Source organism: Hyperolius riggenbachi, chromosome 4, assembly GCF_040937935.1.
Source record: "Hyperolius riggenbachi isolate aHypRig1 chromosome 4, aHypRig1.pri, whole genome shotgun sequence".
In the NCBI taxonomy this organism is placed as follows: Eukaryota; Metazoa; Chordata; class Amphibia; order Anura; family Hyperoliidae; genus Hyperolius; species Hyperolius riggenbachi.
In genome coordinates this window covers 177479665-177504074 of record NC_090649.1, presented here as the reverse complement: position 1 = coordinate 177504074, position 24410 = coordinate 177479665, and the positions used below count along the sequence as shown (strand labels likewise).

Below are 24410 nucleotides of genomic sequence, written 5' to 3'. Positions count from 1 at the left end.
GGAAAGAATCAGACCGCCAAGGAGGTTAAAGGCTTCCATGATCTTCCATGAGCCCACTGGTGCTGGTCAGGACCCTCTGTCCCTCCACTGATGTGCTCCCATCCGTGTATGAGCGTGACTGTAAAAAGGCATACACTAGTACACTCCATGCATACCCAGTAGCACGGAGCTTCTCATGCAAAGGAAAAAAAGCAGTGTACAAGATGCTTCGTGCAATTGGGCACACATGGACTATACTCGTGCATGCACAGTATGTTAGCGCTCATACACAAATGTGTTGTTGAATATGTCTAGAGGGACCCAGCACTGGATGAGTGGGTAACAGAATAATTGGCAAAGCCTCTCGACTTTTCAGGATGCTGGACAGGCCCATAGGCTGGATAAACGGGCCATATACACCGATGCCATATTCACTATACTACATCACTTAAAAGACTTTAAATACAATGTTTACCAACTTCATTTAGCTGTAGCACATCTGTGCTGAAATCCAGTGATGGAGTAACTGGTCTGCAGCTGGTCTACATCATGCAGAGCACACATTAGGAATAGTACGTTAACATTTTCCACCGCAACTGTACTCAATGGAATATCATAATATTCTCTTACAGGAAGTAGTTCTGAGCCTGCACAGTACAGCCCGGAGGCCGTCCGATGATGTCAGCGCGCACCAGTGAGACGCAGATTGGAGCGCAGAAGAGGCCCGACCTAGCCTGTGGAGCGGCGTCGAGGGCACCTCCTGCCTGCCCCGGGCTTGAGGAAGCCCCAGGTAAGTGGATGTGGATTTTTTTTTTTTGATCGTCCCTGAACCTTCCCTTTAATATTGGTATGATTTATGTCTACATGAATGTGGAAGGGTTCCTCAAGTTTCTTCAAGGACAGTTGTGAATCGTTCAGTATTACAAAGAATATAATGGTCCCGCATGAATAAAATAAATAACAAATAAATTCAGTTTGAAGGATTTTCAATAGACAAACAATTAGAAGAAAACACCCACCGTTAAATTTTCAATCCCTGAATGCACCTCATGTGTCTTCTTCAATTCTGGTTCATACTCTGCAATAGAAAGGTGCTTAATGAGTAAAACAATTCAGAAATTGTCTGATTGTATGCTTTCCAAAAGTACCTGTAATGTTCATTATATACTTTGCAAAGGAGTGCACCTTCTAGGAGCACTGTCAGCTATGTAATGGCCAATGTTGGTATACATAAATCAAGCCAAGAAGCAAAATACCTAACTTACTAACAGTCTTCCAAGCTAGAGATCATTAATAGTGATGCTGCAAACTTGGCCCGGATTTCACAAACACTGCCTGGCAGTGTATGCAACTCTCAGCTGATCAACATTTGCTCTAGCATGCCTGAAGGTGCAAAGTGAACACGCTTTTACTATAACAAACTCAACATGCCCTGTATCAAAGACAAATGTATTGGTCTGTGTGTGTGTCTGCACAGCAATTCAGTAACCAACATTAGTTTACGAACGATTCTTTGTATGAACGATCAGAAATGATAGTTTGGGACCACTAATGGCCAAAAATCTCCTAACCAATCTAATCTGATGAATGAAATCGACCTGATTTTTGGATCAATCTCATCTATCTGATTGGATTGGTCTATTTAAATGGTTGTTCAGCAAATTGTATCATTAGTGGGCACCTTCAGGCTGGAACACTATAAGCGATTTCTGAGCGCTTTGTGAATGATTAGTGCTTTCAGAACGCTTTTTTAAAAATTCTCCTATTCACTTTCATTAAAATCGTGGTAAAAATCGCTGCGATTTTTACGCTTTTAATTATAATTTTAATGAAAGTTAAAGGGGCACTACAGCGAAAAACTGTAAAATTTAAAATATGTGCAAACATATACAAATAAGAAGTACATTTTTTTCCAGAGTAAAATGAGCCATAAATTACTTTTCTCCTATGTTGCTGTCACTTACAGTAGGTAGTAGAAATCTGACAGAAGTGACAAGTTTTGGACTAGTCCATCTCTTCATATGGGATTCTCAACAAGGCTTTTATTCTTTATAAAAATATTCCCTAAAAAGGATTTAACCAATGATGCTGGCCAGCTTCCTTGATCCCTACACAGTTTTTTAGCAGTTGGACAGAGCAACTGCTATTCACTAAGCGCTTTTGAAAATAAATATATCCCTGAGAATCCCCTATAAAGAGAGGGACTAGTCCAAAAACCTGTCACTTCTGTCAGATTTTTACTACCTACTGTAAGTGACAGCAACATAGGAGAAAAGTAATGTATGGCTCATTTTACTCTGTAAAATTTAAAATATGTGCAAACATATACAAATAAAAAGTACATTTTTTCCAGTTTTTCGCTGTAGTGCCCCTTTAATGGGAGAAATGAAAAAACAAATCGCTAATCAATCACAAAGCGCTCAGAAAAGCGCTTATAGTGTGGATCCGGCCGTAGTCTGATATGTTTCAGGAGGCTGAAAATGTTAACCAAATAATAGCAGATCATTTTTAATACACTTAGCTAAGGTTTACAGTTATGTTCTCCAACAGCCTTAAAGGGACTCCGAGCAGTGCAGAAACTATGGAAAGATGCATATCATTTTAAAGCTCTCTTTCTCCTCTTTCCAATGATATATAAATCGCTGCCCTACGCCTTTTAGTTTCTGCTGAATGGAGCTGCTGACTTTGAGAAAAAGTCGCCCTGTGTAATACAATGTAACTATGGAAAGATGGATATCATTTTAAAGCTCTTTCTCCTCTTTCTGACGACACCTAAATCGTCGCCCTATGCCTTTTAGTTTTCTCTATTTTCGCGATCGAAATCGCAGCCGCGGCAATTTCAATCAAAAATAGCGAAAACTAAAAGGCGTAGGGCGGTAGTTTATATATCATTGGAAAGGGAAGAAAGAGAGCTTTAAAATGATATGCATCTTTCCATAGTTTCTGCACTGCTCGGAGTCCCTTTAAATCCTGAAGAAACTCTGTAAAAAATTCCTAATCACCGGTGAAAGGAAAGCTAAAGGTTCCATACATTCAGTATAAATTATACCTGTCATGGGTTTAACAGCATGTACAAATATATGTACAAACATATGTACAAGTATAGATATTTGGCTTTCTGTCCGTTCCTACTTTTAAAATGCCTACTAAAATCATTTTCTGCACCAGTTTGAAATTCTAATATTTAAACATTAAAAAAATACTTTCCAAATAAGAAATTAAGCCAACAGGCTGACTGCAGTAAGTGCATATACACAGGTAATCTGCTAAGGTTTTGTCATTCCAGACTTGCAGTTCACTGTACTTCCCCGAAAATCTGCAGCCAAGCCCTGTACACTACTGCAGCTATGGTTTTTCCTCAAAGGAATAAAGTCTTTGAGAACACACTGTAACTTCATGCGGTCCTGGGAATGCACTTTTGCCCACTTACTTCTTCTGATAAGATCTCTTGTAGGAACCTCTATGCTCTTGATTTATAGTAGGGGTGGGGATGTTGAGGGGGCGTCCCTCAAGTCTGAAATAAGTCACATTGCAGTTCCAAAACAAGATATTACTGAGAACAGAAATAGCTGCAGTTATTCATACTGTAGTAGAGTGGCTTCAGCTGATGATATTTAGGAGTTTCTGAAACCTGTAATTTGTTACTGCTGGAACCTTTGCAGGCCGTCCCTAGGCATGTACTTTTCTGCATTTATCCTGCTTGGTTTGGTGGCAATTAAAATATCTAACGTGCGAATGATTACCTGATATGTGTTTCTGTGTCCTAATTGTATGCAGCATCTGTGGGGGTGCAACGCTAAGATTTGTATTCCAGTCTGTGACCTCCAATATGTGTTCTGTTCTAATTGTATGCAGTATCTGTGGGGGTGCAATGCTAAGATTTGTATTCCAGTCTGTGTCCTCCATTGCAAGTCTTCACTTTTCCTGTGGTTTCTCCAGTGCTACAAATACACACCACAAATAAACCTTTTGTAAAAGCCCAGGGAAGGGTTGGGACTACTTTCTAGCATGAATTGCTGTCTGTGTTCATCAACGTTCAGAAGACCTCCCCTGATGAAGGGCTCTGCCTGTAACATGTAGTGTGTGTGATATGCAATACATTGAATGTTAGTTCTAGCCAGTGGAGTGCCTCCTTCTGTTTCTAATAGTTCACTGTCTGAGTTCATGCTTGCTAGGTTCTCAGTGTGGACATAAAGCTTACTATAATAACACACATTACCCAAATAACTTTTGTTATGTATAGTTGTCCTGAATGCAACCTGTGTTATGCATTAATATAAAATTGTCTGCTGTCAACTGATTGGGATTTTCCATCTCAACCTGCATCCTATCAGATTATAGTCAGCACATCTGACAGTTTTGTTAATAAGTGGCTGTAGATGCATGCAACATCTGCAGCATTTGTACTCTATATTCTATATATATTATTTTTATTGTATAATTTAGTGATTATGGAAAATCATCTGCTACTTCTTCATCAGCTGATCTGTTATGATCCTAGACTTAGCAATACTGCATCTGTTCTGTCCGTTTTGTAACAGAAATCTAAGTGAAATATACATTAAAGAAGTGGTCTGCGCATTGCAGATTTCAAGGTCCACCACGCTGTCACATACATAACTTTTCTTGTCGGTTTATGCATTTAACATAATATAAAGTACGTTACATAATATGTTCACACAGATCTGGATATCATTATGTCAGCAGGTGGTCTGTATGGGTTTCCTCTGAGCAGTCAGGTTTTCTCCTACATGCCAAAAGCATACAGATGAGTTTATTGTCTTTCCCCCTAAAAATTGGCCCTAGACTACGATATGTCTATGTATGTATCATGTGGTAGATGTATCGTAGTCTAGGGCAAATTTTAAGGGGGAAAGGCAATCCCTACTATGACGATGGTAGGGATCAGACTGTGAGCCCCTCTAAGGGACAGTTAAGTGACAAGACAATATATAGTCTGTACAGTGCTGCGGAAGATGTTGGCACTATATAAATATTAAATAATAATAATAATAATATGTCCATATATTACCATAAAAGTAAAACTGTGCAGGAAAGATGGAGAGGAGGCTATACCACAAATTAAAATAGAATGGCTCAATATAAAAGGCTGCTGACAGTGAAGGCAAACATTGCAGCTTTAGATATTATACAACACTGATCATTCTGTCAGAGTGAAATATGCATTTTGTAGGATAACACATCCTAACAAAGCAGATTTTACACCAATGTAATATTATACTTTGCCAGTAGAGGTCAGTATAGACCAGAGAATAATACTCGCTTCCTAGGTTTAATGAATTTCCCAAAGGCAGAAAAACTATGCTGGGATAGAGATCTGGTTTGATAAATAGAACTAGTGACTGGCTGAAGTCTGACTGGATTAGCTGCATGCTTGTTTCAGGTATGTGATTCAGACACTACTGCAACCAAAAAAGATCGGGACTGCCAGGCAACTAGCATTGTTTAAAATATAATAAATATGGCAGCCTCCATATACCTCTCAGTTAACATGTCCTTTAGTTTTCTTTGTTTTGACTTCTGTCCTCTCATTTACAGTGCAAGGCAAGGTAAAGCCTGTTGTGCTCTGCATGGAGTAAGAAAGCGTACAGCCTGCATCAAACTTTTATTATTGTTTTTTCCCCAGTGCAGTAGAGATGCTCTTCCACTTTTTGTTCTAAAGACACAACAGGATGTAAAAGGAGGTTTCCCCAAAGGAGAAATCCCACAATTGGAAGTCATCACTGGAAAATGTACTCCATTAGGAAACGTTTTCCCTATTGCTGTTCCAGCGATAACCACAACATTTCGCAATGTGCGTTTATCTCTGTCCACTGTCATATGGTCAGAGAGAAAGGGTCAATCCCCCCTCCCCCTTACACACACACAATGTCTAACTCTCTCCCACATTTACAGCAAAGTGGTCTTGGATTTTGAAGTGCGTTATTCAATCCATTTTTTTTATAACATGCATTTCTTGACAGACCAAAAACTCCAAAATCTTCTGGGAACGAGAGTCTCAAACATATGCAAGTTCACACCGCAATGCAATTTTTACACGTACTTATTGACTTTTATTGCAAGTTTGCAACGTGTTTCTGAGTGCAACATACAGAGATGCTTGCAACATTCCATTAAAGAATCATGCACTACCGCAATGTGCAAATATGAACAAGGCAAATTAGTAAACCAGCCAGCACCTTCGCGTTCGTAGTTTGCATGCAAATTTGGTTGCAACTTAGTTTGCTAACTTCACATGAAGTTTTAAGCTTCGACTTTGCATAACACTTTGCCTACAGCCATAAATAAGGAAATGCAGAATATATATACATACATATATATATATATATATATATACACATATATATATATATATATATATATATATATATATATATATATATATATATATATATATATAATATTTTATTTATTTACTTTTACCAGGGGATGAGCAGCACAAACAAAATTATATGCAGTACTGATATATATGTTACGGCCAGAACCCGAGGTCTGGCCACTTCGGGTTCTGGCCGGTCAGAATGCCAAATGGTCGGCTCATGCAGCCAAAGTAGAAAACAAGTATGAATTTCGGACTTAGGCCGGCCAGAACGCGTTGTGACTTAACGTGGTCAGCCAAGTCCCGCCCACCGCCGCCAGGAAGCCCCGCTCACCTCTCCTCCCCCGCTGCCGCTACTCAGACCTCCGATCAGGGCGACCGTACCGGGGAGGCAGAGAGGCATAGCAGCTGCCAGCTCACACGAGACTCACAGGACCCAAACACTTCAATGCAGAAGTGATGTGACGTCATTGAACACTTCCGCATATGAAGTGTATGGGTCCGGGCGGGTAGCGTGCATGCTGCTCTGCCTTTCTCCGCCTCTCTGGTCGCCTTGACCGGAGGTCTAAGTAGTGCCTCCAGCAAAGCTCCCCCAGCCCAGCAACGCACCCCCAGCTATGCGAAACACATAACAAAGCCCACCCACAGCCATGCAAAACCGAACAAGGAGACCGCTGATCAGAAATGCAGTCAAGAGGCTCATTGTGACTCTGGACTAGTGTTGGGCGAACATCTAGATGTTCGGGTTCGGGCCGAACATGGCCGAACTCCGAACATAATGGAAGTCAATGGGGACCCGAACTTTTGTGCTTTGTAAAGCCTCCTTACATGCTACATACCCCAAATTTACAGGGTATGTGCACCTTGGGAGTGGGTACAAGAGGAAAAAAAAATTAGCAAAAAGAGCTTATAGTTTTTGAGAAAATCGATTTTAAAGTTTCAAAGGGAAAACTGTCTTTTAAATGCGGGAAATGTCTGTTTTCTTTGCACAGGTAACATGCTTTTTGTCGGCATGCAGTCATAAATGTAATACATATAAGAGGTTCCAGGAAAAGGGACCGGTAACGCTAACCCAGCAGCAGCACACGTGATGGAACAGGAGGAGGGTGGCGCAGGAGGAGAAGGCCACGCTTTGAGACACAACAACCCAGGCCCTGCATGAGGACAAGAAGCGTGCGGATAGCAATTTGCATTTTGTCGCCATGCAGTCATAAATGTAATACAGATGAGAGGTTCAATAAACAGGGACCGGAAACGCTAACCCATCACAGATGTTCATTGTTCATGTTACTTGGTTGGGGTCCGGGAGTGTTGCGTAGTCGTTTCCAATCAAGGATTGATTCATTTTAATTTGAGTCAGACGGTCTGCATTTTCTGTGGAGAGGCGGATACGCCGCCGATCTGTGACGATGCCTCCGGCAGCACTGAAACAGCGTTCCGACATAACGCTGGCTGCCGGGCAAGCCAGCACCTCTATTGCGTACATTGCCAGTTTGTGCCAGGTGTCTAGCTTCGATACCCAATAGTTGAAGGGTGCAGATGGATTGTTCAACACAGCTACGCCATCTGACATGTAGTTCTTGACCATCTTCTCCAGGCGATCGATGTTGAAGGTGGATCTGCACGCTTGCTGTTCTGTGTGCTGCTGCATGGGTGTCAGAAAATTTTCCCACTCCAAGGACACTGCCGATACCATTCCCTTTTGGGCACTAGCTGCGGCTTGTGTTGTTTGCTGCCCTCCTGGTCGTCCTGGGTTTGCGGAAGTCAGTCTGTCGGCGTACAACTGGCTAGAGGAGGGGGAGGATGTCAATCTCCTCTCTAAAGTCTCCACAAGGGCCTGCTGGTATTCTTCCATTTTGACCTGTCTGGCTCTTTCTTCAAGCAGTTTTGGAACATTGTGTTTGTACCGTGGATCCAGAAGGGTATAAACCCAGTAATTGGTGTTGTCCAGAATGCGCACAATGCGTGGGTCGCGTTCAATGCAGTCCTAGGCCGAAGAGGTCATAGCCTAGGGTCACAAAACCTGTTTATTGGGCAATTTCAATGGTGGCGAGTCTGACGTACATAAATCGCAGCAATGGCCGTTAGCAACGTCTGAATCTCACGAAATGTCTCATGCAGGTAGAAGACATATTGTTAGACTTGGGCTCCAAAGATGGGTTCCCTACATCTCTGCAAACCAGAGTTACAGGGCTCCAAATTTGGTAAAATCCCCCATAGGCTTTCATTGGGCCTCCTATTTACAGTTCCAAAATCTCACATCTTTTCAAAGGGCAATTACTCAGCAGTGGCAAATTTTCTAGCATTGTAGGGACCCTTAGGGGGAACATGACTGGTGAGTTTCGGGCCCCTAGGCCGAAGAGGTCATAGCCTAGGGTCACAAAAACCTGTTTATTGGGGCTATTTCAATGGTAGTGATGGTGACGTACATAAATCGCAGCAATGGCCGTTAGCAAAGTCTGAATCTCACGAAATGTCTCATGCAGGTAGAAGACATATTGTTAGACTTGGATTCCAAAGATGGGGTCCCTACATCTCTGCAAACCAGAGTTACAGGGGTCCAAAATTGGTAAAATCCCCCATAGGATTTCATTGCCTCCCTATTTCACTTTCCAAAATCTCACATCTTTTCAAAGGGCAATGGCTCAGCAGTACCACATTTTCTAGCATTGTAGGGACCCTTAAGGGGAACATGACTGGTGAGTTTCGGGCCCCTAGACCGAAGAGGTCGTAGCCTAGGGTCACAAAAACCTGTTTATTTGGGCTATTTCAATGGTAGTGATGGTGGCGTACATAAATCTCAGCCATGGCCGTTAGCAACGTCTGAATCTCACGAAATGTCTCATGCAGGTAGAAGACATATTGTTAGACTTGGATTCCAAAGATGGGGTCCCTACATCTCTGCAAACCAGAGTTACAGGGGTCCAAAATTGGTAAAATCCCCCATAGGATTTCATTGCCTCCCTATTTCACTTTCCAAAATCTCACATCTTTTCAAAGGGCAATGGCTCAGCAGTACCAAATTTTCTAGCATTGTAGGGACCCTTAGGGGGAACATGACTGGTGAGTTTCGGGCCCCTAGGCCAAAGAGGTCATAGCCTAGGGTCACAAAAACCTGTTTATTTGGGCTATTTCAATGGTAGTGATGGTGGCGTACATAAATCGCAGCAATGGCCGTTAGCAAAGTCTGAATCTCACGAAATGTCTCATGCAGGTAGAAGACATATTGTTAGACTTGGATTCCAAAGATGGGGTCCCTACATCTCTGCAAACCAGAGTTACAGGGGTCCAAAATTGGTAAAATCCCCCATAGGATTTCATTGCCTCCCTATTTCACTTTCCAAAATCTCACATCTTTTCAAAGGGCAATGGCTCAGCAGTACCAAATTTTCTAGCATTGTAGGGACCCTTAGGGGGAACATGACTGGTGAGTTTCGGGCCCCTAGGCCGAAGAGGTCATAGCCTAGGGTCACAAAAACCTGTTTATTTGGGCTATTTCAATGGTAGTGATGGTGGCGTACATAAATCGCAGCAATGGCCGTTAGCAAAGTCTGAATCTCACGAAATGTCTCATGCAGGTAGAAGACATATTGTTAGACTTGGATTCCAAAGATGGGGTCCCTACGCATTGTGCGCATTCTGGACAACACCAATTACTGGGTTTATACCCTTCTGGATCCACGGTACAAACACAATGTTCCAAAACTGCTTGAAGAAAGAGCCAGACAGGTCAAAATGGAAGAATACCAGCAGGCCCTTGTGGCGACTTTAGAGAGGAGATTGACATCCTCCCCCTCCTCTAGCCAGTTGTACGCCGACAGACTGACTTCCGCAAACCCAGGACGACCAGGAGGGCAGCAAACAACACAAGCCGCAGCTAGTGCCCAAAAGGGAATGGTATCGGCAGTGTCCTTGGAGTGGGAAAATTTTCTGACACCCATGCAGCAGCACACAGAACAGCAAGCGTGCAGATCCACCTCCAACACCGATCGCCTGGAGAAGATGGTCAAGGACTACATGTCAGATGGCGTAGCTGTGTTGAACAATCCATCTGCACCCTTCAACTATTGGGTATCGAAGCTAGACACCTGGCACAAACTGGCAATGTACGCAATAGAGGTGCTGGCTTGCCCGGCAGCCAGCGTTATGTCGGAACGCTGTTTCAGTGCTGCCGGAGGCATCGTCACAGATCGGCGGCGTATCCGCCTCTCCACAGAAAATGCAGACCGTCTGACTCAAATTAAAATGAATCTATCCTGGATTGGAAACGACTACGCAACACTCCCGGACCCCAACCAAGTAACATGAACAATGAACATCTGTGATGGGTTAGCGTTTCCGGTCCCTGTTTATTGAACCTCTCATCTGTATTACATTTATGACTGCATGGCGACAAAATGCAAATTGCTATCCGCACGCTTCTTGTCCTCATGCAAGGCCTGGGTTGTTGTGTCTCAAAGCGTGGCCTTCTCCTCCTGCGCCACCCTCCTCCTGTTCCATCACGTGTGCTGCTGCTGGGTTAGCGTTACCGGTCCCTTTTCCTGGAACCTCTTATATGTATTACATTTATGACTGCATGCCGACAAAAAGCATGTTACCTGTGCAAAGAAAACAGACATTTCCCGCATTTAAAAGACAGTTTTCCCTTTGAAACTTTAAAATCGATTTTCTCAAAAACTATAAGCTCTTTTTGCTAAATTTTTTTTTCCTCTTGTACCCACTCCCAAGGTGCACATACCCTGTAAATTTGGGGTATGTAGCATATAAGGAGGCTTTACAAAGCACAAAAGTTCGGGTCCCCATTGACTTCCATTATGTTCGGAGTTTGGCCATGTTCGGCCCGAACCCGAACATCTAGATGTTCGCCCAACACTACACGTGACCCGTTCGGCCAATCACAGCGCTAGCCGAACGTTCGGGTAACGTTCGGCCATGCGCTCTTAGTTCGGCCATATGGCCGAACAGTTTGGCCGAACACCATCAGGTGTTCGGCCGAACCCGAACATCACCCGAACAGGGTGCTGTTCTGCAGAACCTGAACAGTGGCGAACACTGTTCGCCCAACACTACTCTGGACGAGCTGCAGAGATCTACAGCTCAGGTGGGGGAATCTGTAAATAGGACAACTATTAGTCGTGCACTGCACACAGTTGGCCTTTATGGAAGAGTGGCAAGAAGAAAGCCATTGTTAACAGAAAAGCATAAGAAGTCCCACTTGCAGTTTGCCACAAGCCATATGGGGGACACAGCAAACATGTGGAAGAAGGTGCTCTGGTCAGATGAGACCAAAATGGAACTTTTTGGCCAAAATGCAAAACGCTATGTGTGGCGGAAAACTAACACTGCACATCGTTCTGAATACACTATTTCCACTGTCAAATATGGTGGTGGCAGCATCATGCTCTGGGGGTGCTTGTCTTCAGCAGGGACAGGGAAGCTGGTCAGGGTTGATGGGAAGATGGATGGAGCCAAATACAGGGCAATCTTGGAAGAAAACCTCTTGGAGTCTGCAAAAGGCTTGAGACTGGGGCGGAGGTTCACTTTCCAGCAGGACAACGACCCTAAACATAAAGCCAGGGCAACAATGAAATGGTTTAAAACAAAACATATCCATGTGTTAGAATGGCCAAAGTCCAGATCTAAATCCAATCTAGAATCTGTGGCAAGATCTGAAAACTGCTGTTCACAAACGCTGTCCATCTAATCTGACTGAGCTGGTGCTGTTTTGCAAAGAAGAATGGGCAAGGATTTCAGTCTCTAGATGTGCAAAGCTGGTAGAGACATACCCTAAAAGTCTGGCAGCTGTAATTGCAGCAAAAGGTGGTTCTACAAAGTATTGACTCAGGGGGCTGAATAATTATGCACACCCCACTTTGAAGTTATTTATTTGTAAAATATGATTGGAATCATGTATCATTTTTGTTCCACTTCTCACGTGTACACCACTTTGTATTGGTCTGTCACGTGGAATTCCAATCAAATTGATTCATGTTTGTGGCAGTAATATCACAAAATGTGGAAAACTTCAAGATGGCCGAATACTTTTGCAAGCCACTGTATAATTGTACGCAAAGTCACAAATTAACTTTGCATAGTTTAGTGTAGATCCTAGCCAAATGCGTAATCGAAACAAATCCACAGAGGATTGGTCAATCTGTACATTTGAATGTTATTGGTTGCTGCTGCCCCTCTCTGGGCTATATAAATGGAAAAAATTGTGTAACTTGTCAGTCTGCATGCAGCAGGGCTTGATAAAGGAGCGCTGCTCCAAAACGTCGCATGTATGCTGTATGCCTTCAAAAGAATAAAAGAGCTTATTCAAATCAATGGTGCCGGTCTTCATCCTTGAACTCTACTGACTGGTCCTGAGTGCTGTTGGGACCTACCAGGCACATCGTATTGCATATTGATGGAAGAGCTCCGCTTACTCCTACTACTATAAATAAGCCTCAAACACTATTCCCACACTAACCCTCTACCGATGCCTAACACTAACTTATAAGACAAGACAAATAACATTTATATCGCTCTTTTCTCCTGGCGGACTCAAAGCGCCAGAGCTGCAGCCACTAGGATGCGCTCTATAGGCAGTAGCAGTGTTAGGGAGACTTGCCTAAGGTCTCCTACTAAATAGGTGCTGGCTTACTGAACAGGCAGAGCCGAGATTCGAACCCTGGTCTCCTGTGTCAGAGGCAGAGCCCTTAACCATTCCACCATCCAGCCACTCCTAACCCCATGCCACCCACACCCCATAATTTGCCCCAATATTACCCCCTGGGTGTTGCTTTAGCTGCAATTAACATTGCAGTTGATGTGATGACCATTTTACTGTAGCACCACCGGTGCCCAAATTACCTGCTTCCTCCATTTTATCTTCCAGTCACAGAGGCCAAAGAGCGGCCACAGATGAGGGAGTAACACCACCATTCCAGAAACTCCCTGCACTAATAGGGACTCAGGCCTCTTGCACACTGCAAGTGATTCCGATTCAGATTCTGCTTTTTAATCAGTTTTTACATCCGATTCAGATTCCGATTTGCAGTTTGCTCCCTGCACACTGCAAATCGGAATCTGAATCGGATGTAAAAACTGATTAAAAAGCGGAATCGGAATCGGAATCACTTGCAGTGTGCAAGAGGCCTCACTCAGGCTTAGCTACGCTAAGAAGTAAGGTATCATGAAGAGATAAGGCTACTGAAAAAGGAATCCTGGGTTAATATTCCAAGCCACAGTGTGACAAGGATAAATCCAGGCCCGCCATCAGGTGGGGACATCCGTGACTCCCGTCACGGCCCCTCGGCCCTGCAGGAGGGCCCCATCCCCGCCGCGGCCCTGGCGGGTGCCGCCGGCCGCCGCTCAACCCCCCCTGACCGCTGCTCCCTCCCTCCCTCCATCCCTCTAGCCGCCGCCGCCTCCGCCTAGTCAGACCCCGATCAGGCGGCGACAATAGTGCGGGCGCTAGGACCCAGCGCCCGCACTGATATGCGGAAGTGACGTCACTTCCGCATATAGAGCGGGTGCGTCCAGCGCCCGCTCTGGTCGGGTCGCCGCTGATCTTGAGGTCTGACGCTGGGCAGCACTCACTGGCAAGGTAGGGGAGGCAGCGGCGGCGGCGACGGCGGCTGGGGGGGGGCGGCTCCCTGTCACTCGCTCACTAGCTAAAGGGCCTCCCTGTCACTCACTCACTACCTAAAGGGCCTCCCTGTCACTCACTCACTACTTAAAGGGCCTCCCTGTCACTCACTCACTACCTAAAGGGCCTCCCTGTCACTCACTCACTAGCTAAAAGGCCTCCCTGTCACTCACTCACTAGCTAAAGGGCCTCCCTGTCACTCACTCACTAGCTAAAGGGCCTCCCTGTCACTCACTCACTAGCTAAAGGGGCTCCCTGTCACTCACTCACTAGCTAAAGGGGCTCCCTGTCACTCACTCACTACCTAAAGGGGCTCCCTGTCACTCACTCACTACCTAAAGGGGCTCCCTGTCACTCACTCACTACCTAAAAGGGCTCCCTGCCACTCACTGCCTAAAGGGCTCCATGTCACTCACTACCTAACCTGGGGGTCCCTGTCAGAATCCAGGTGAGAGGTGTCTACCATAATAAGGGGGCATTCTGCCTATTTATGTGAAATGCTGTCTATTTATGTGCCTCATGACTGCTGAATTTGTCTTGTTGGGGGCCTAATGATTGAATTTTTACTTGTTGGGGGCCTCATGATTTGTTGGTAGCCTCAAGATTGCTGAATTTGTCTTGTTGGGGGCCTCATGATTTGTTGGGGGTCTCACGATTGCTGAATTTGTCTTGTTGGGGGCCTCATGATTGCTGAATTTGTCTTGTTGGGTACTTCATGATTGCTGAATTTGTCTTGTTGGGGGCCTCATGATTGCTGAATTTGTCTTGTTGGGGGCCTCATGGTTTGTTGGGGGCCTCATGATTGCTAACTGCGAGACTATGGGAAAAGCTGAATCATTACCATATAAGACAATAGCATTAAACCTACTTTTTTAGCTTTTTTAAACAGAAAATAAAACTGGGAGGTTCTAAAAAAATGATGGAGCACTTCCTCCTTCCGGCTTGAAGGAGGAAGTGCTCGATATTGAGGCTTGCAACGCGTCCATTCGGACACTTGCACCTCGTTGAAACGCTGGGTGGAGAACGGCGTTCTGGGTAATTAACCCCACCGCATCTAGCCGCTCAGCTGTGGCAATTAGAGCTAACTTGAATCACGAGTATCCACCGTGGTTATTCGTGATTAATTTGTGGACAGCAAGCCTCCAACTAGCTCTGCCAACATGTAATGGCTACGCACATTTCTCAGTTTGTGGGGGGGGGGCCCGGACTGATGATTTGTGAGGGGCCCCAAAATTTCTGATGGCGGCCCTGGATAAATCACTGCCTACTCTTAAAAATGGAGGCTGTAATTGCTTTTTATTGGGACTATTAGAATGCACCAAATTAGTCATGGTGATTTGAAGCCAAATTCCCTGCTACCTGTAACTTCCTATAGAACACAGAGAGAAGGGTGCCCTAAAAAATAGGTAGGTCAAGGGTGATGAACACTGTAAATTCGCTTACCTCAAAATGAAGGAAACAACTTTTTAAGGAAAGCAAATTTACATCATTTATCATTACCCTTGACCTACCTATTTTTAGGGCACCTCTGCCCTCCCAGTATTACCCCCCCCCCCCCCATTTTGTAGGGAGGGTTTATGTGCTCCTAGTTCTTGAAATAAGACCTAAGAGCTTGAATGAGGATGGCTCTTCCTCACTTGCCTACACACTGTGGTTGCTAGTTTTGTAGCCCACACTTAGGAGTATTACCCCTGCACATTTCTAGTGCCTGGCATAAATACTACACTATACAGGGTTCCTATGCGCTCTATGCTCTATTCTGGAAATTACTCTTAGACTTCTCCCTTCCTATAAAACAACATTTGCAGTAGCAAATTACACAAAACAAGCAATGTATAGCAGAGATATATTGCTAGCATTTTGTGGCATGGGTGATACTAGATTTACTTAAAGGAGAACTGTAGTGAGAAGTATATAGAGGCTGCCATATTGATTTCATTTTAAGCAATACCAGTTACCTGGCAGCCCTGCTGAGCTATCTGCCTGCAGAATCACACCAGAAACAAGCATGCAGCTAATCTTGTCAGATCTGACAAAAATGTCAGAAATGCCTGATCTACTGCATGCTTGTTCAGGGTCTAGGGCAAAACGTATTAGAGGCAGAGGATCAGCAGGATAGCCAGGCAACTGGTATTGCTTAAAAGGAATCCAATATGGCAGCCTCTATATACCACTCACTACAGTTCTCCTTTAAAATGTATTTTATCAGTTCATGTGCACTTTACATTCACACAGAAACAAGCAACACACCTGTATATTCCTAGCTGTATCACAGACACCTCACAAATGGCTGGAAACAACAGAACTACCCTTTAAACAGATACATTTCTTTATGTAAAGAAATCCTGGGATGTGACAGTAGCAGAAAAGCTGTTGTATTTTCATAAACGTCACAGCTTTGTAAGACCATTTGTAGTTTGACATCTACAACATGGAGGCCTTATACTGGGAGGTCTAGTCAGTAAGGTGGGAAAGCACTAAAGTAAAGACACAAATTCATTTTAGTGTGGGCAGAAAATATTAGCTCTAGTCCAAAACTTGTTATGGTTTAGTTTCCTTTCTTTTTTTTCACAAAAAAACACAAGAATATAGCTTGATTTGGTTTCAGTCAGCTAATATTTTCCATGCACTAAACCTTTTCTCAATTACTTATCCACAAACAATCCCATATGCCAGCAAGTCTTTCATAATCAGTTAGCCAGATTTTCCTTTCTGCTCAAGACTCCAGGAGTAGACCATCCCTCAATGTTACTCACATTACACATCTCCAAAGATCCCAGTCAGACTTCTATACAAGCAACTGCTTCTCAGTCTAAATCTATTTTACTCTGTGTGGAACCAAATAGAACTATGTATGAAAATGCAGCAAGCAACTGTGATTAATTTAGGGCCCATTTCCCCCGCTGCAGAAATAAGTCCGAATCCGCAGTTTCCCCGCAAGCAAATCGTGCGGGGAAACTCTGCCATGGGGGATAATGCTGCCGCCGTCCGAATTGCTGAACTTAGCGATTCAGCTGACATTGCAGCATTTTTTTTTGTGTGCGGGAGGCAGCGAATCCCATAGCCATGCATGGCACGGCATCCAGAATTCCGCTGCGTCCTCGCACAGGACGGAAGTGCCGCCGCGTCTCGCAGGATGCATGCCGACTGGTGGAAATGGGCCCTTACAGTAAGCCGGTTGCTAAAGAATGCCCTTCTCTAGAAAAAAAGAAAAATGTGTTTAAAGAAGATAGCAGACAGAATACGGAGGTGTCCAGATTACCATTTCTAAACAATCCTCTGCATTCCTTTTCACAGTAGCTGCACCCAGGGGTGAGCCTGGGGTGCCTGGCTCCTGGGTGCAAGAATTTCTCTGGCGCCTATGGGAGTGGTTAAATTAACCGCGCCCAACCACATAACCACACCCATGTCCTGCCTAATCACACCCACACCTTCCACCTCTTTACGCATGCATGTGATACCCCATTCCTACCCCTCTTCCACGGGCTTGCTCCTGGCTGGCTTTGGCTGCCTGCGAGTCTGCTAGTCTCTGGACTGACTCAGGCTGAGAGGCTCTGCGAGTGCGACGCAGTCACACACTGCGTATTTATGGCTGCCTGCGGCCACCCTACTCTCGCTCGCTGACGTCGGCTCCTCCCCCCTGCCAAGCCCAAGGTGGGCTGCCTGTATCTTTCCCGTTGCGCCACACAGCCTGCCAGTGTTGCCAACCTTTCACGTTATTTTTTACTGACAAATACCTAAAAATTTACTGACAAAAGATTATTTTTACTGACAAAATTTCCCCACTAAATGCACATAAGAGACAGCTTTTCCCCATGTAAATGCACATAACAAGAGACCGCTTTTCACCAGTAAATGCACATAACAAGAGACCACTTTTCACCACTAAATGCACATAACAAGAGACCGCTTTTCACCAGTAAATGCACATAACAAGAGACCGCTTTTCACCAGTAAATGCACATAACAAGAGACCGCTTTTCACCACTAAACGCACATAACAAGAGACCGCTTTTCACCAGCAAATGCACATAACAAGAGACTGCTTTTCACCAGCAAATGCACATAACAAGACAGCTTTTCACCAGCAAATGCACATAATAAGACAACTTTTCACCAGCAAATGCACATAATAAGACAACTTTTCACCAGCAAATGCACATAATAAGACAGATTTTCACCAGCAAATGCACATAATAAGACAGATTTTCACCAGCAAATGCACATAATAAGACAGATTTTCACCAGCAAATGCACATAATGACAAACAGCCAGTGTCCCCAGAATATATAGCCAGGGATAAATGTCCCCAGGATATGTAGCCAGGGGGTATATGTGCCCAGGATATGTAGCCAGGGGGTATATGTGCCCAGGATATGTAGCCAGGGGGTATATGTGCCCAGGATATGTAGCCAGGGGGTATATGTGCCCAGGATATGTAGCCAGGGGGTATATGTGCCCAGGATATGTAGCCAGGGGGTATATGTGCCCAGGATATGTAGCCAGGGGGTATATGTGCCCAGGATATGTAGCCAGGGGGCATATGTGCCCAGGATATGTAGCCAGGGGGTATATGTGCCCAGGATATGTAGCCAGGGGGTATATGTGCCCAGGATATGTAGCCAGGGGGTATATGTGCCCAGGATATGTAGCCAGGGGGTATATGTGCCCAGGATATGTAGCCAGAGGATATATATGCCCAGGATATGTATCCAGGGGGTATATGTGCCCAGGATATGTAGCCAGGGGGTATATGTGCCCAGGATATGTAGCCAGGGGGTATATGTGCCCAGGATATGTAGCCAGGGGGTAATATGTGGCCAGGATATGTAGCCAGGGAGTAATATGTGCCCAGTATATATAGGCAGGGGGTAATATGTGATCAGTATATGTAGCCAGGGGGTATATGTGCCCAGGATATGTAGCCAGGGGGTAATATGTGCCCAGGATATGTAGCCAGGGGGTAATATGTGCCCAGTATATATAGCCAGGGGGTATATGTGACCAGTATATGTAGCCAGGGGGTATAGGGTCCCCGTTTAGGTAGTGAGTGACAGGAGTGACAGGAGCGCACCCAACCCTCCCCTCCCGCCGCTGCTGCCGCCGCCGCTCCCCCCTCACCTTGCAGCAGCTTCAGACCTCAATCAGCGGGCGACCCGACCAGTAAGAAGGCGCCGGACGCACCCGCTCTATATGCGGAAGTGATGTCACTTCCGCATATCAGTGCGGCGTGCTAGGTCCTAGCGCCCGCCCGCCTGATCGAGGTCTGACGCGGCGGCGCCGGCGGCTAGAGGGAGGGAGGGAGCGGCGGCCACAGGGGGCCATTTGATAAAAAACAGTACTTCTCAAATTGAAAATATAAAGAACTGTATTGCGTTTCACCCTTAGAATGCCTTCAACTCACATTGTAGGTTCAATGTATAGAAGAAAGGAAAATTCACAAGGTTTCTCCAAGCTATTGTGCATAGTACTGACATCACAAGCAAGATGGCCGTATTCAAGAAGACAAGAGCAGGCAGCAGATTTCACTTACAAGCAGGGCTGTGGAGTCGGTACAAACATCATCCGACTCCGACTCCTCATTTTATGAAACCACTGACTCCAGGTACACAAAATTGCTCAGACTCCCAACTCCTCGACTCCGACTCCTTAGTCTAATTTTTACAAAGGCTACGGATTTGGTTCCAAAATCTTCCGACTCCAACTCGTCAGTTTACTGAAACCACAGACTCCCCGACTCCAGGTACCCAAAATTGCTCCGACTGACTCCACAGCCCTGCTTCCATGTAATAGAATCATACTGTAGGAAGCATGTGTGGTTTCCTCAAGAAGAAGACAGGGTCAAAGTTTTGTAAGGAGAGGTTTGCTTTAAAGTGTACAGGCCTGTTGTAAAAGGAAGATTTGATACTCACCCGTGGCTTCCTCCACCAGCATAGGCACGTCTGAGTCCCACACCGTCCTCCCGCGGTTTGCCGTTCAGCCGCGATCAGCCCCGGTAACAGGTCCAGTCTGTGTCTTCTGTGCATGTGCGGACCTCCTGTGCATGCACAGTAGACCCGGACTGATGCGACTGAGACAGTTTCCAGCGCTGATCGCAGCTGAACGTCAGACCGTGGGAGGACGGCGTGGGACTCAGACGTGCTTATGCTGCTGAAGGAACCTGCGAGTATCAAATATTTCTTTTACAACAGCTCTGGTTTACTTTAAAAAGAGACTCTGTAATGAAAAAAAGTTCCTCTGGGGGTACTCACCTCAGTAGGGGGAAGCTTCTGGAGCCTATCGAGGCTTCCCCCATCCTCCTGTGTCCCACGGCGGTCTCGCTGCCGCCCACGGAACACACAGCCGACAATTTGTCAGGCTGTGTAATATTTACCTTTTCTGGCTCCAGCGGGGGCGCTGTTGCGGCTCTCCACTCGGGAATAGGCAGAAATAGCCGATCTCTGTCAGGTCCGCTTTACTACGCAGGCACAGGAGACTTGCGCCTGCGCAGTAGAGTGGACCGACAGCGATCGGCTATTCCCGCCTATCTCCGAGCGGAGAGCAGATACTGCGCCTGCGCTGGAGCCAGGAAGATAAATATTTACATCCCCGTTGTTCGGAGAGCCAGAGTGAGACCATCGTGGGACACACGAGGACGGGGAAGCCTTTATAGCATCCGGAGGCTTCCCCCACCCGAGGTGAGTACCCCCCGGGGGGAATTTTCTTTAAGCATGGGTATTTAGCCTTGTACTGCACAGGCCGCTTTTGCCGCCCTGAATGCATATGAGGATGCGCACAGCCAGGGCCACGCAGAAGCAGTGGACCGGTAACTGATCAGTCGGCAGAACCAAAACTAACGGAGGATCGTTGAGGAACGCCACAGCGGTGTAGGTTCCCTTTAAGGCTGCCCTAATTCCTCCCTTACATAAATTGGGCCCTATCCAATTCACTTTTTCTCCTAGGTGAAATTTTCACATTTTATCAATAAAACCTAGAAATCATGAAAATACCCATAATAATTTTGACAGTACTTTTTCCCCTACGTTTTGGTACTTTTTCAATTGCAGAGTGCTGAAAAGTTAATTCAAAGCGACACTGAGGCAAAAAAAATCCCTCATAACATAATGAATTGATTTTGTAATACGGATAATTAATATAACATTAGTAGCAAAGAAAATAGTGTCATTTTTATTTTCAGGTATATAGCTTTTTTATAACATTGCATCATCTCTAATAATTGCAGTTTCCACAATACACTCAGCATTTTAAAGGGACTCAGCTGAACATGAAAAAGATTTTATACATACCTGGGGCTTCCTCCAGCCCCATACGCGCTGATCGATCCCACGCCGCCATCCTCCGCTGCCCGCAGCACAGAGGGACAGAGATGCGGCGGAAGCTGTCCCCGAAGGTTCCTCCACCCCCCCTCCCCCCGCTGGAAACTCCGTTCATGGAGTATGGGTTGCTGTCGCTAGTCCGCATACACATGCAGTACGAGTGGCAGACTAGCGACAATTGTGACGAAGTTGCGGCGACAGCTGTTGCCAGCGATTGGCCACGTCAATAGCCTGGCGATAGCTCTGACTGGCGATGGTTCGTGGCGCGCGCCTCATACACATGGGGGACCTGTCGCCACAACATGCGCATGCCACGTGTTTGTGGTGACAGTTGTGCCCCGTCTGTATGAGCCATTACAATAAAAAGCATACCATTCTATTCATTATGTTCTCCTGGGCCCCTCTGTGCTGTTTCTGCCACTCCCTGCTGCAATCCTGGCCTGTAATTTAGTTTTAGGCAGTGTTTACAAACAAAAGACATGGCATGTGAAAGGCTGAGAGGAGCTCAGTCTGTGACTCATACAGAGCCTGCAGGGGGCATGGAGAGGGTGTATATAGCTTCTGCCTATTACAAACAGAGCAGCACATTCTTGCCTGAGTACCGGAGCCCGACAAAGTCGTCAGAGGAAAGAAGATTTGATTATATAACAGAGATAATACAGCCACTTTGCAACTAGGAAAGGCTGCAGTAAGACCACAGACCACATTAGAACAGGTATAGGAACTTATAGGATAGAAGAAATAAGGCTGAAAATTTTGTTACAGCGTCTCTTTAATTCTTCCTGTACTGGGAACAATATATGAGACCCAGATCTGCGCTAATAAAGTTTTATTTCTTAGCAGTACTACACATGCAAATCATTATATCATAAGTTTATTTTCACTTCAGATTCCCTTTAAGCAAAAAAACAAAAACTCCTAACTGAAACGAAGAAGAAAATGTGAATTGGATTGGGCCCTTAGTGTTTTTTTTTCATTCTGTCACTGTGAGGGCCCATTCACGCATCATGTCTTGATTTTATTCTAGGAGCGCATGCAAACGGTTGACTGCAAGGATTTCCTGCAAAGCACAAACACACTCCATTCTTGAAGCAATTGTGCTTCTTTTCCTTTCAGGACAACTGAAGGGCACTGCACACAGTTACTGTACTGTTCTGACATTGCAGAGGATGGTGGGTAATGTCCAGAGACAGTATATAAGATATCAGCTGCTGTGCTTATACAATATGAGATGGCAGTAAACGTACTGTGACAATGAACAGGATCTACGCCACTGTGCTCATCAAATTCACTACACAGAAGGAAAGTGTAAAAGAAAGAGATAACAGCATTAGGAATCCTACCAACACCACTCAATTAAAATGTTTTTGTACCATGATGGCCAAGAGAAGAGTCAAGCCAGCTATTGAAACTTATTTTTACAATATCTTGTTTTTCCTACAGACATAGCAACATTAGGACTTACCACACAGTATGTTTACACAAAATGAAAAACAAGAACTGTGAATAATAACTCAAGTCAAGACGGCCAATATTTTTAACATAAAGATCAGTTCCTCCGCCTTTGTCTGCTTTAAAAAGCTAACCAAATGGGTACATGTTTATTGCAAGCCCTATCTAGTATGTACAGAGATTTTGGGTACTAGCAGATGGTTGGAATTTGATTAAGTCCTCTATCTACAGTACTTTGAACTTACATGCTAATCATGTTTTAATTCTCTCTTTGGTCTAATTGCTTACTCTTAAAAATAGTCTCTAGCCTGCGGTACTGATATTAGACTATAGGCCATCGAGGGACATGTAGTAATGTGAAAACTTCAGTGTTCTCTGTCATCAGCTTCTGAGAAGTGACTGAACTACATTATTGTGGAAGTTCTGAGAGTTAAGATCCACTTTAAATTAGCAAACCTGGAGTTCTTCTTTAAATTTCTGCATACATTGAGCTACATAGTGAGAAAGTAAACATACTACATTAATCTGCTTTTCACACTGTTCTGTCTGACATTTCCTAAAGTTAAACTATTTCTTCAGAGACAAAATTTTCATAAAGTTTTTTAGCAGTCCAACTGTAAAATCACTTTTTTGGTAATTAAAAAAACAAAAAATTCAAACACGAAATAAGTTGACGGGTTTTTTTTATGGAGGTGATGTAACTGGCTCTTTGATGTGATGCAAGATCGCTGTCTTGCCTCAGTTTGTGCTGGCATCTACTAGAAGAAATGTAGCATTTCATTTTTTTTAAAACTCCCTTTGCCACATGTACAGAGCTTAAGCTAACTCAGAGCCAGATGCAAAGTAATGAAAGCAGTTCTGAGAGTTCAAGATGTGAGAGGCGAGACAATAATCACATAGAACAATAAAATTACAATATTTCTTCCCAAATTGTGGCCTGACCAACCTTAAACACTTGGCTGACGTAAGCAGTGTTGATGTAGAACATATGGAATGAGAGGAAAGCACAGATCCCGCTTGTGTGATCTGAAGACTCTATATTTCTTAGCTTATCGAAATTCACTTACAAAGGAATCAGAGGGGAACACTGTAATAATGCCGTATTACTTTCTGTCAAAGTAACTGTGCTTTGAAAATATGATGTATTTCTAGAAAACCCTCACCTACGGTATTAAATGACATATGATAGCCTTTATCCATGTAGTATACCAATTTACTTGACCTTTAGGGCTGGTTCACAATAACTGTTTTTGGGGTCAAAAAGTGGATCATGTAATATGAGCATTTACTACAACTCCATGAGCCCACGGATTTAGAGATATACCAGGACACTGGATGACTGTTTTAAGACATTTCAAGTCCAGCAGTTCGAAGACATTTGAGGTGCCCACTAATGATACAATCTTGTTTGTCCAAACTAACCACAGTACTTTTATGTAACATAAGGGAAATCGGTGCAGCATGGTGGCATGGTGGAAAGCACTCTTGCCTTGCCTGTATGGGTTTCCTCCAGACTCTCCAGTTTCCTCCCACATCCAGAAAACAAAGTTAAGTAAAGTGGCTTCCCTCTAAAATTGGCTGTGTGTGTGTGTGTGTGTGTGTGTGTGTGTGTGTATGTGTATGTGTGTGTGTATGTGTATGTGTATGTGTATGTGTATGTGTATGTGTATGTGTATGTGTATGTGTATGT

At 44.6% G+C, this 24410-nt stretch overlaps 1 protein-coding gene across 3 annotated transcripts in view; it reads right to left on the bottom strand.

The window, feature by feature from the left end:
• The window catches only part of FNDC3B (fibronectin type III domain containing 3B), a 384210-nt gene that overhangs the window by 132636 nt on the left and 227164 nt on the right, over positions 1-24410 (bottom strand). For all 3 annotated transcript variants that reach the window (XM_068281036.1, XM_068281037.1, XM_068281038.1), the window contains one exon: positions 999-1057. In XM_068281036.1, the coding sequence (XP_068137137.1) occupies positions 999-1057 (59 nt within the window). The remainder of the gene's footprint in view (positions 1-998; positions 1058-24410) is intronic.